Source organism: Apiotrichum porosum, assembly GCF_003942205.1.
Source record: "Apiotrichum porosum strain DSM 27194 chromosome Unknown scaffold_2, whole genome shotgun sequence".
Lineage (NCBI taxonomy): Eukaryota > Fungi > Basidiomycota > Tremellomycetes > Trichosporonales > Trichosporonaceae > Apiotrichum > Apiotrichum porosum.
The window spans coordinates 378723-390108 of NW_021167109.1; the positions used below are offsets into that span (position 1 = coordinate 378723).

Here is an 11386-nt window from a genome sequence, read left to right on the forward strand (position 1 = left end):
CGCGCGGTCGCCCCTCTCCCCCCCCGGTTGCGCGGTGGCACACCCGCCCACGCGCACGCGCGCGCGCGTGTGGCCCATGCCCCCCCCCCCGGGGTGTGGGTTTCCCATATTCCCCCCTCGTCTCCCTGTGCATTCCTCGTCGCTGTCTCTCTTCGTCTCTCTTCTCTCTCTCTCGATCCCGGATTACGGCCCGCGCAGCCTACGAAACACTACACCACTGCTGCGCTCTCGCTTGTAGCTTGTTAGGAACAACAAAGGCTCACCCGCGCATGCCATCAAGCATAATGCATGCAACGTGTACAGACACACGAGTACAGACAACATCCCCCCCCCCCCCCCCCCCCCCCCCACGCGCTACAGGCAAATGGCCAAATGGCGTGTCCATAGGGGAGGGGGGGAAGGGTCCATGTCCTCGTCTGCACTTTTGCACACGCTAGAGCAAGAGACCTGGGAGCTGGCCGTTTTTTGGCCCATGGCCCATGGCCTACGCAACACAGAGGGACTGTCCAAAACGCGCGACCAAAGCTTTCAGGAGAGTGCACAGGAGGGTCTCCGAGGGTCCCAGGAGAGAGTGTGCAGGAGAGTGGATGTAGTGGTGAGGGGTGGCACTCTCTGGCGGCCAGCGTATGCCCCCCTTTCCCCAGCCCCACACGGTGGTGTGCACGCGCCTCTTGTACTGTCTCTCCCTCTCCCTGTGTTGTCGTTGAAAGAAGAGAGAGAGAGACCTCGGGGGGTCCAGGACATGCAGGACAAGGTGGCCCCCGGATACACCGGATGGCGCTTTTTGTGCCAGACGCCATCTCCCGTCGCTCGGCTCTGTCGATCCAAACCCATACCGGCCACTGTGCCCGACACTGCCCCTGCCTTTTGCCGTTTCTATCGCGACTCTTCGGGTGCGCATCTGGTCCTGCTTAACGACGTGACGATCGTCGACAATGGCGTGGAGTCGAGATACCCAGCAGGAGCAGAACTGTGCATTAGTGAGTTGCACACCTTGGGAAGCTCGCCACTGACTGTAGCGTTCAACGCGCAGCCTGCCGACAAGCTCCACGCAGGCCGGTGCTACACCCCAGGTTGCAACAAGATCCACGCGTGCTCGCTGTGTGTGCACGCCCACCCCGCGGCCTCGTGCAACAAGCACTGGTACATGGAGGCATATCAGCCTCTGCTAGCATCGTCGCAATCGGCATTCAACTCTCTCCTACTCACAGGAATTTCTTCATCTACCTCAACCCACCTGTTCGCCGTCCCCCACGCAGGCCCTTCGGATAACTTTGCAGGCAAATTCGTGCTTGAATGGGTCAAGACGCCGCGTCGCAGCATCCCTATCGGCAACATCAAGGACTCCTTGCCGTCATTGATTAGCGGCTTCGACCCCTCACCCACGAGCGCTCGTGTGCGAGTGGGTTCAACCACTTTTGCGGAACCAGCTGTACCTGTTCAAGTCCGCCCACCACCTTGCCCCACAGAAACCATCTTCAGCGGTCCTGAGGCATTACGTACCACTCGAATTGAGGCCGCATTCAATGAAGGCCGGCAGCGCACGCTCAACCTGCCGCCATGCTTTCCAACTCTTCCAGGATACCGCGGTGCGTTCACCCTCAATGACTTCCTGGAACGCATGGGCGCGGGAGAGGGGTACAATCGTGTAGCGGCGATTGTCAGAGGGCCCACAACAACCTACCAGCGGCGGCTCGTCAGCACCCCAAGGCTTGGCGCTCAGCTTCATTTGACACCGAGTTCAAAGAGATATTTAGAACATGGGCGACGACACACCATCCAGATGTCGCCAACGACATCATGGGCCGCTTCCAGCCTGCAGACGGCAATCCCGACGAGGCTCTGGTACTGCTCATTATGCACTGGCCGCCAGAATCAGACACCACGGTTGCCTTGTCTGAACAACGGCAAGGATCGCAAACTTTCATCCGTGCGGGGTTTAACCTCGGGCTGCTTATCTCCTATTACAACTTTTTGGCGGTCCACCTCCCCACGCAGAGCCAGCTAAAGGACTATGACAACGTTCCCGAGCTCACACGGAAACGCCTGAATCGCGGTACGAGTGACATCAAAAGGGCGCACGCCAAGCACATTATTGAGCGGTGCAAAAGATCCGGCCTTTACCAGATGACCATCGTTTTCGGCGCAACCTGCCGTGACATGCTGGCCGAGGCGCTCAAAATGGCCGAGGCTGACAACGAGCTGGTGGTCGAGGAGATCAACATCTGTTACAGGGCACTGCTGCCCATCGAGATGGGACTACCCTGCGAGGAGACAACAGCAGCGGCGTTCTGCCATACACACGACAACGCTCCTTCCGCGGGTTTTTGTGCCCAAAGGTTTCCAAACGCCGGCTCAGGACGTCAGCACATCAACAGCGACAAGATTCGCACCATCTCTGCCGAAATCAGCAACCATCGCGAGCGTATGCATTGCCAACATACCCTTGGACGCTCAGCTGCGCGCGAGTGCCGTCTTCTACGACAAGAGTCATGGCAAGACAGTTCCATACCACGAACTTTCCGCCAGTTTGGTCGACCGCTTTACCAAAATCGCATCAAAGATCGAACAAGACGCGCTGGAGGCTATGGGCACGCTTTCACAAGAATTCGCGGATACATTATAGCTAGACAGAACGCACGACATTGCTCACAGACCCTGCCCCGCGGGCGTCAGGTGGGTGCGACAAGTGCGGGGGCCGCATCTCAAGTGGTTAGGGTCTCATATTCACGAGTAGACGTGATGGCTCGATCAGCGTGAATAGACTCGAAACAGATGGTGTTGTGACGAGCCTGTGGTAGTTGATGTATCCAGAGTGTGCTTATATGATGCATAAAGCCCACACCTCGATACCACATGCACACTTGCTGTGTGCTCTTGCCTGCAACGTCACTCATACCCCATTCAGCGCGGCGTCACCTTTATCACTGGCGAAGCAAATAGGGGTGCACAAGTTACGTGTGCCGGCGGTTCTTGCGCTCGACGGCCGGGTTGGACACAAAATCGTCGTCCTATGGGTTGTCCGGGGGCGACGCCTCGTCATCATGGCGACAGAAGTGGTGGTGGTAAAAGTCACGCAGGTGAGGCGGCATATCCGATACGAGAACCAAGTCAATTGGGTCGGGCGAACTGCCCATGGCCGCCGAAGGTGCTGGAGCGCCCGCGGGAGGAGGCGTAGGTGCAGATATAGAGGACGACGGGCTGGGCACGATCGACGGTGGTGATGCCGAGGGGGGGAGGACGGACGTGCGACGGCCACCCCCAACGCGCCAACGCTCGGCTTGTGAGGGGACGACGCTGCGGGACGGGAGCGTTGAACACCGAGGCAGTGGTCGTATAGACGGCTATGCGGACGCCTTATGTGTTCTCGGCATCTGGGAGCATCAGGTCCTCAAAGTCACACAGAACCAGGATCTTCCGGTTTCCAAAAGGTTGTTGGCATTCCTTTGACGTGCAGTTATAGCTCCACAATGGCGCCTGCCAACTGTCTGTGGCGGCGTTGCTGCTGCTGTATCCATACATTGGTGCCACCCCTTCCCCCGCATGCCGATCCGGGGGTCGCGTCAGCCAGCTACCTTCGCTCGCTGCCTTCCCCATGCGACACCTTCTTCCTCGCCATCCGTATCTTCCTTTTGCTCACCTCCCGAACTCCATCCACGATGTCTGGAACCTCACGCAGTCGTCCAGTGAGTCGGCATTTGCGCCGCTAGTGGCGCCACGCTGACTTTGTTCAGAACGGTCGGCGCAAGTCCATGCAGTCGATGTGGGACCCCTGGGCGGTACCGCCAATCGTTGGTTCTGTTGCGCTGCAACGGCGGAGGAGATGGCAATCAATGAAGGACCCACCCAGTCAACCCGGTCGACGCAATCACGTTCCGGTGCTTTGGACAAGACACTCAGAGGCACTTCATCGCCAGCACGCACGACGGCCGTTTTCGGGCTTGCGCCGCACCAAAGCACTTCCGCCGTCCTCGTGTTAATGCGGCGACTGGTTACTCGACGTCATCGTCGGCGAGCCATGCCCCCTCTTCAGCGCCCGCTGCCCGCTCCTCGGCACCCCCTGGCCCCTCTGCTCAGCTCCCTTGCGTATCCTCGGCGCTTCGTGTGCCTACCCAATCGACCGCCCAGGTCATTGACCATCGCCTGCCACAGACAGAACGCACGGCGCCTGCTGCGACAAGTTCAGCGCTTCGCAGGTCGGCGGCGCCTCCTAACACCAATTCTCCTCCTGTCACCATGGCAGTGGCCCCATGTGTGCCTCAGCTTAGCCGTGGTGGCACCAGCATGCCTCGTTCATCGACGGCCGTCGGTTCGGCGCAACGTCCAATGTCCTCCTCGCGCGCGGTGCCAGTCGTCAAACCCATTGTGCCCCAGCCCGAGCGTTGGCGTCTCTGCGGCGCTGCAAGCACTTCACCCCTGCGTTCATTGGTCTCTGATTCTTCTACGGCTTCATCCAGGCCACTCGTGGACGCCGTCTCGAGGTCTTTCCCTCGGCCTCTATAGGCCTCGGAAAGGGGACGTCACGCCCCCCCCGGCACACCGTGGGAAAGCTACCCAGCTGGAACCCAGCGTCATACCGCCATCATGCCAACTTTAGGCCCCGGCTATTGACATCTCTCACTGTCACTCACACTCTCCTTCCATCCCCTCCCCCCCTGCAACCATGGTCTACATGGACCAGACAGACGCCTTTAGGTCCCTCGTAGCAGAGGGTTCAAAGTCAGCCTCCTCGTCGCCCGCATCGTCACGTCCCGGAAGCCGCGCCGCTTCTCGCACACGACAGCGCGACGAGCAGCAGAACAAGGCAAAGGACGATGGCTTCCTCACAGAGGCATACCAGATTGTACGTGTTTCACAGCTACCGACTCCTCCACTGTTCACAGCTGACAACCCACAGCATGGCCACCTTGCCGACCTCGGTCGCATGCTCAAGACAATACGCAAACCCTACCTCTCCACGACCGAGCCTCCACCATTGTCCCGCCGCTCACGCACCGCCGCCGCTGCTGGAGACGATGACGAGCTCAAGCGGTTCGAGGGAACAAAGTATCTCTCCGAGAGGGAACGAGACGAGATTGACGTGCGCGCCAAAATGATCTTGCGGCGATGCAAGGAGCGCGTGGGACTCCTCGAGGACGCCGAGAAGAGTAGGTTACAAGAGTGTCAGGTCTGTCAACCTACTGACGTTACCAGTCCGTAAAGCAACCGTGCAGCCGCCAACCCCGGCCATCTTCAACTTTCTCCCCTCGCTCGCGCCGGCGCCCGTCGACTCGTCTGGACCGCTGCTCACCGCCCACCGCGCGAGCATTGTCTGGACGCTCACCAACATGCTGGCCAAGCTGAGCCAGACCCAGACGGACATGCAAGAAGAGCGCGCCAAGCGCCGCGCAGAGCGCAGCCGCACCCTCGGCGGTGGCGCAGCGCGCGAAGCTGCAGCCATGCAGGTGACGGCGGACCGTGGCGCACGCTCCGGGGCCGGGTCCGGTGTGCCCACACCCATCATGGCAGTGCCGGCCGCCGCGCTCTCGATCATGCCCGAGGACGAGCCGCCCATCGACCAGCAACTGTCTGCCGAGCAGCTGCAGCAGTTTGAGTCGGAGAACAATGCCCTCCTGGAACACATGGAGAGCCAGCTCAGCTCAGTCCTGGCAGCTGAGAAGAGCCTGTTAGAGATTTCGTCGCTCCAGACCGAACTGGTGCGCCACCTGGTTCAGCAGACCGAGATCACAGACAAGCTGTACGACGAGGCCGTGGGCAGTGTCGCCGAGATGGGCAAGGCAAACACACAGCTCAAGCAGGCAAAGGAGCGCAGCGGCGAGGCGAGGCTGTACCTCCTCGTCTTCCTCATCGGCGCCAGCATGGCCCTCCTCTTCCTCGACTGGTATGCCTAAGCCGCTAGAAATGAGACGCGGCGGCTTTTTATAGTGTTGTACACATATGACATCTATACACGGGGCGCTAGCACTGTTTTCTATTGGGGGTTTGTGTGCGGTTTACACTGCGCTGTCGTTGCGGTGGCTGGGCGGGACGAGCTCCTCGACCTCGTCCTCATCGCCGCTCTCGCCGCTGTAGTCGCCAAGGAGTGCAGTCTCCTCGAGCGCAGCGGCCGCAAGCTCGCCTTCCTCGACGTTGCCCATACGGCGCATCTGCCGCAGCGTGAGGCGGTAAATGAGCACACCGGTGACGACCGAGAACACGAGCGACGCCGCAATGGAGATGAGGTTGAGCCAGAACTTGAGCGGGTCGGCCTTGTCGCCCTCGGGGTTGTCAGCCATGGCGCCGAGGCGCGCGCCAATGAAGATTGGGATGAACAGGCGCGGAAGATAGAGTCTGGGAGAGAGCGTTAGTATGAGCGTGGCCGCCTAACATACGTGTTGGCGAGCATGTAGTGCCAGAACTCGATGCTGTCAATCGACTGTATTGTCAGCTGAAGCAGGAGATCCTAGCTCACGGCGAAAAGGCCATTACCAATAGCCCAGGGGAGCGGGCACCATCGGATCATGGCGACGAGGGGCCATCCCTTGTCGTGCACGACGTGCCCAAACGCCTCCCACTGCTTGCTCTTGCTGTGACCAAACTTCTTCATCCACTCGAGGAAGAACATCTGGACAGAGGGTCAGCTAACCAGATCGCGACGTGATGCGCAGCTAACACTGACCCGGACAGAGTAGAATGCAATGGCGCTGCCTGTGAGGGCGGCCACGCTTCCCAGGAGGAACCCCTTCCATACACCCCACGCAAAGCCGACCATGGAGAGCGTGGCCGAGAAGCCGAACATGGGCGGGTGAGACGAGACGACTGTGTTGTCAGCTCCACAGCGACTTCCTGCAGCTCATCTTCTCTCGCAGACAAACACCCACTAGCACAAGCAAACACGACGACGACGCCCTTCCACCCCATCTCTCTCAACCCCAGCGCCATGTCGTTGAAGAACTGGGCTATCCGCTTGGGTGTGATGATGAGCACCACCGCGAGTCCCACGAAATGCAGAATCAGAACAATCCTGTAGCACCCATATGTCAGCGTGCGGTTCCCCCGGGTTGGCTTTGAAGCATCGCAGTGGTGGCGAGCACGCACCAAAAGGTGACCTAGGGGTGGGTGTCAGTCAACATCGAACGCAACAACGGCACCATGGCACCACCGCCCGCGTCACCGTCTGCCCCCCCGCCCCACGCGGCGTACTGCTCACCTTGCTGGTCTTGTTCATCTTCCTGTACGGCTTGAGCATCCTGTGTCCCATGGCCTGGATCTGTCCCGAGACGGTCATGGTCGTGCTGCGGGGTGTATGGTGAGGGTGTGGAGGAGACATTGCTGCTGTATACTCTCGGCGACGTGGCTACCGCAATGTGGGGGTTTGTTGCAGCAGCAACAATAATCTCGGCCGATTGAGACACGCTCCCACACCCCGACACGGATCCACGGATCGTCGTCACAGCCACCGCGCGTGTCTCGTCGCGGGGGCCCTCGCAGCTTACGTCAGCGGCAATTTGGGGATTAGGAGGATCTGTGGCAAATCGAATTAGCGGAATCTTTTTTTTAGGCCTCTGATTTCTGAATTCCGCGCCTTCCGTTCCCTCTCGGTCACTTTGCCCAGTTACAACCCCCTCAGGACCAAAGGGCCTACCATAACGAAGGTCTTCCGTTCAATCACCCACACTTGACAACAATCCATCATCCATTCGTCCACCGCTTCGTCGACAGTCACACACCGGCCATCGACAACTGGTGTATCGTGCGGATTCCGAAAAGGACCCCAGAGAGGCCAGCAGAAGCGCGCCAAGCTCACCAGCTTACAAGCAAGCAAAGCAAAGCGAGCGAGCAACAAAGCTCTCACAGTTCGCCACCAGACCAGACCCTGCGTCGCCCCTTGTCCATCTGCTGAGAAACACACACGGTGCGACTGTAAACAACCATGGTGCGTCGCCACACGGACTGCCGAGACATGTAGCTGACTCTTTTCTCTTTTAGGGTGTCCCCGCCCTCTTCCGCTGGCTGTCCAAGAAGTATCCCAAGATCGTCTTGGGCATGCGTGAGGATGTTCCGACCAAGGTTCGCCAGGAGGATGGCCAGATTGTCGAGGTCCCCGTCCAGTTTGCGTCTGCGAACCCCAACGGGTTTGAGATTGACAACCTGTATCGTGAGTAGAGCAGAGCCTGTCACGTCCCACTCTCTGGTTGCTAACAGACACGCAGTCGATATGAACGGTATTGTACACCCATGTACCCATCCCGAGGGACGTCCAGCTCCCGAGACCGAGGAGGAGATGATGGTCGAGGTGTTCCGCTACACTGAGCGTGTCGTCAACATGGCGCGCCCGCGCAAGGTTCTCATCATGGCCATTGACGGTGTCGCGCCGCGTGCCAAGATGAACCAGCAGCGCTCGCGTCGTTTCCGCGCCGCGCAGGAGGCTGCCGAGAAGGAGCAGGAGCGCCTCGAGTCTATCCGCCTGTTTGAGGCCATGGGCCACCCCGTCTCTGAGGAGACCAAGAACAAGAAGTCTTGGGACTCGAATGCCATTACGCCTGGTACCCCTTTTATGGACCTTCTGTCCGCATCCCTCAAGTACTGGGTGGCCGAAAAGCTCAACAACGACCCCGGATGGAAGGACCTCAAGGTCATCATTTCCGACGCGTCCGTCCCCGGAGAGGGAGAGCACAAGATTGTCGACTGGATCCGTCGTCAGCGTACCTTCCCCGACTGGGACCCCAACACCAAGCATGCCATCTACGGTCTCGATGCAGACCTGATCATGCTCGCGCTCGCCACCCACGAGCCCAACTTTTATGTCTTGCGTGAAGACGTCTTCTTCCAGGGCTCCAAGGGCCCCCAGGCCTGCCGCAACTGTGGTGGTCTTGGCCACTTGAGTGCCAACTGCCGCAAAGACAAGCAGATCAAGGACCCCAACGTCGTGGAAGAGGCCAAGCCCGTCGACCCCAAGCCGTTCCTTTGGCTCGACGTGGCGTGTCTTCGCGAGTACCTCTTTGTCGAGCTCAACGTCCCAGCACCTTTCCCCTACGATGCCGAGCTGGCCATTGACGACTGGATCTTTTTGATATTCTTTGTCGGTAACGATTTCTTGCCCCACTTGCCCTCGCTTGAGATTCGCGAAGGTGCCATCGACGTGCTCCTCAAGATTTGGCGCGACGAGCTCGCCCACATGGGCGGATACCTGACCAACAACGGCAAGGTCAACCTCGGGCGCGCACAGCACATTCTCGACGGCATTGCGTCGCGTGAGGACAGCATCTTCCAGCAGCGCAAGCAGGACGAGAAGCGCCAGGAGGCCAACCAGAAGCGCCGCCGTATCGAGGAGCACCGCAGGCAGGACCGCGAGGCGGGCATTGTCGACGACTTTGGTGCCGCTGGAGACGGTGGACCGGGGACGATGAACTTGAACGGCACCGACTACGTCCAGGTGTCGGCCCCGTCGACGCGTGGCAACTTGCCCCCCAAGGTGGAGAACGCGCCTGCTCCCCGCCCCGGCAAGAAGCTGTCGTACGCCGAGCAGGCCGCGTCCCTCAAGGCGGGCCTGGCTGCCATGAGTGGTAGCAACGCCGACGTTGTCAACAACCGCAAAGCCATCCGCATGGCCAACGTCACTGCCGCCCAAAAGCTCAAGGCCGAGTTGGAGGGTGATGGCGACAAGCCCGAAGGCGACGAGGCCGAGGCCAAGAAGCCCGGCGAGGCCATTGAGGAGGAGGACGCCGAGGAGGACGCCGACGGCGAAGGCGACGACGAGGAGGCTGCCCAAGGCGACGTGTCCATGACCGAGAGCGAAGCCAAGCGCGGCCAGAAGCGCAAGGCCGACGACGATGAGGACGATGACGACGCAGAGGGTGGGGATGACGACGAATCACCCGCCAACCCTGGCGACGCTACTGTCCCCAAGAAGAAGCTCAAGGTCAACCCGGACGGCACGGTGGACTATGAGGACACTGTCAGGTTGTTTGAGCCTGGCTACAGGGAGCGCTACTACCGCCAAAAGTTTGGTGTCGAGCTCCCCGACGACGACTTTATGGCCAAGATCACCTACCACTACATGGAGGGTCTCTGCTGGGTTCTCGAGTACTACTACCAGGGCGTCCCCGCTTGGGACTGGTACTACCCTTACCACCACGCTCCCTTTGCGCAAGACTTCAAGGACGTCGGCAAGCTCAACATCCAGTTCAAGTCTGGTATCCCCTTTACGCCCTTTGGCCAGCTTCTCGGTGTCTTCCCCGCCGCTTCGCGTATCCACCTTCCCGAGCCTCTGCAAAAGCTCATGACCGATGAGGACTCGCCAATCATCGATTTCTACCCCGAGGACTTTGACATTGACATGGACGGCAAGAAGATGGCGTGGCAAGGTGTTGCGCTGCTTCCGTTTATCGACCAGAAGCGTCTTCTCGACGCGCTCAAGAGCAAGGTCGAGCTGCTCACCGCCGACGAGAAGCGCCGTAACAAGTGGGGCGACAGTGTCATGTACATCTCGGGAGAGAACCAGCTGTTTGACATGTTTGCCAACGACCTGTACGGCATCAAGCCCGTCGTCGAGCTCCCCATCGACACCAAGCTCTCGCACGGTGTCTCGGGCAAGGTTCGCGCCGACCCCAAGTGTGTGCCGCACTCGACCCTCGAGAGCCCCCTCGTCAGCATCGCCGAGTGCCCCGACCTCGAGACCAACTCGTCCCTGTCGGTCCGTTACTTCTTCCCCCAACAGCTACACCGTCACCGCTCCCAAATTCTGAACGGCTTCCGCCCCGCCAGGCCCCGCCTCAACGAAGCAGACAAGGACCGCATCCGCCGTGGCGACTTTGACACCGGCTTTGGCGGCGGGCGTGGACGTGGGCGTGGGCGTGGAAACTATGGTGGTGGGCCAGGCCGCGGCGGTTCGGACCGTGACCGCCCTCCGCGCGGCAACGCCTACTCTGGCTCGCACGCCCAGCCCTCTGCCCCACCTCGTAACGCCTACGGCGGCCCCCCTCCGGGCTACGGAGCCGGCGCATACGGCGGCGGTGGCTACCAAAGCGGCGGCGGTGGTGGTGGTGGCGGCTACGCGCCCCAGCAGACCGCTTACGGCGGTTCGCAGCCCGCTGCAGCTTACGGCGGTGGCGGCTACGGCGCGCGCGGAGGATACGGCGGCGGAGGCTACTCGCAGCCCCCGCGCAACCCATACGGCGCCCCGCCTCCTCCCAGCTACGGCCGCCCCCCAGCTAGCGGGTACGGCGGGGGAGCGTATGGTGGAGCTGGACCGAGTGGATATGGCGGCGGTGCGTACGGCGGCGGCGCGTATGGAGGCGCCGGCGGCGCGCCTGGAGGAAGGGGAGGATACGGCGGCAACCATAACAACAACAACAACTATGGTGGCGGCGGCCGCGGCCGTGGTCGCTACTAGAGATCACATTCA

At 60.6% G+C, this 11386-nt stretch overlaps 5 protein-coding genes across 5 annotated transcripts; 4 read left to right on the forward strand and 1 right to left on the reverse strand.

Annotated features, from left to right (window-relative positions):
• Positions 1-1147: 1147 nt before the first annotated feature.
• EHS24_004108 (uncharacterized protein) lies at positions 1148-2626 on the forward strand (the record flags this gene model as incomplete). Its single annotated transcript, XM_028619736.1, has 3 exons — positions 1148-1589; positions 1688-2323; positions 2379-2626. The coding sequence occupies 3 exons, from the start codon at positions 1148-1150 to the stop codon at positions 2624-2626; spliced, it is 1326 nt and encodes a 441-aa protein (XP_028478708.1).
• A 1033-nt stretch (positions 2627-3659) lies between these two features.
• Positions 3660-4503, forward strand: EHS24_004109 (uncharacterized protein; the record flags this gene model as incomplete). Its single annotated transcript, XM_028619737.1, has 3 exons — positions 3660-3686; positions 3735-3800; positions 3901-4503. 3 exons carry the CDS (start codon positions 3660-3662, stop codon positions 4501-4503), a joined length of 696 nt encoding a protein of 231 aa, XP_028478709.1.
• A 160-nt stretch (positions 4504-4663) lies between these two features.
• On the forward strand, positions 4664-5891 carry EHS24_004110 (uncharacterized protein; the record flags this gene model as incomplete). Its single annotated transcript, XM_028619738.1, has 3 exons — positions 4664-4843; positions 4898-5147; positions 5194-5891. 3 exons carry the CDS (start codon positions 4664-4666, stop codon positions 5889-5891), a joined length of 1128 nt encoding a protein of 375 aa, XP_028478710.1.
• Positions 5892-5993: 102 nt separating this feature from the next.
• TVP38_2 (Tlg2-vesicle protein) lies at positions 5994-7267 on the reverse strand (the record flags this gene model as incomplete). The annotated part of the gene is made up of 7 exons (XM_028619739.1): positions 5994-6330; positions 6372-6415; positions 6452-6604; positions 6659-6798; positions 6861-7003; positions 7078-7088; positions 7190-7267. 7 exons carry the CDS (start codon positions 7265-7267, stop codon positions 5994-5996), a joined length of 906 nt encoding a protein of 301 aa, XP_028478711.1.
• Positions 7268-7912: 645 nt separating this feature from the next.
• RAT1 (5'-3' exoribonuclease 2) lies at positions 7913-11374 on the forward strand (the record flags this gene model as incomplete). Its single annotated transcript, XM_028619740.1, has 3 exons — positions 7913-7915; positions 7969-8137; positions 8193-11374. 3 exons carry the CDS (start codon positions 7913-7915, stop codon positions 11372-11374), a joined length of 3354 nt encoding a protein of 1117 aa, XP_028478712.1.
• Between the last annotated feature and the right edge of the window lie 12 nt (positions 11375-11386).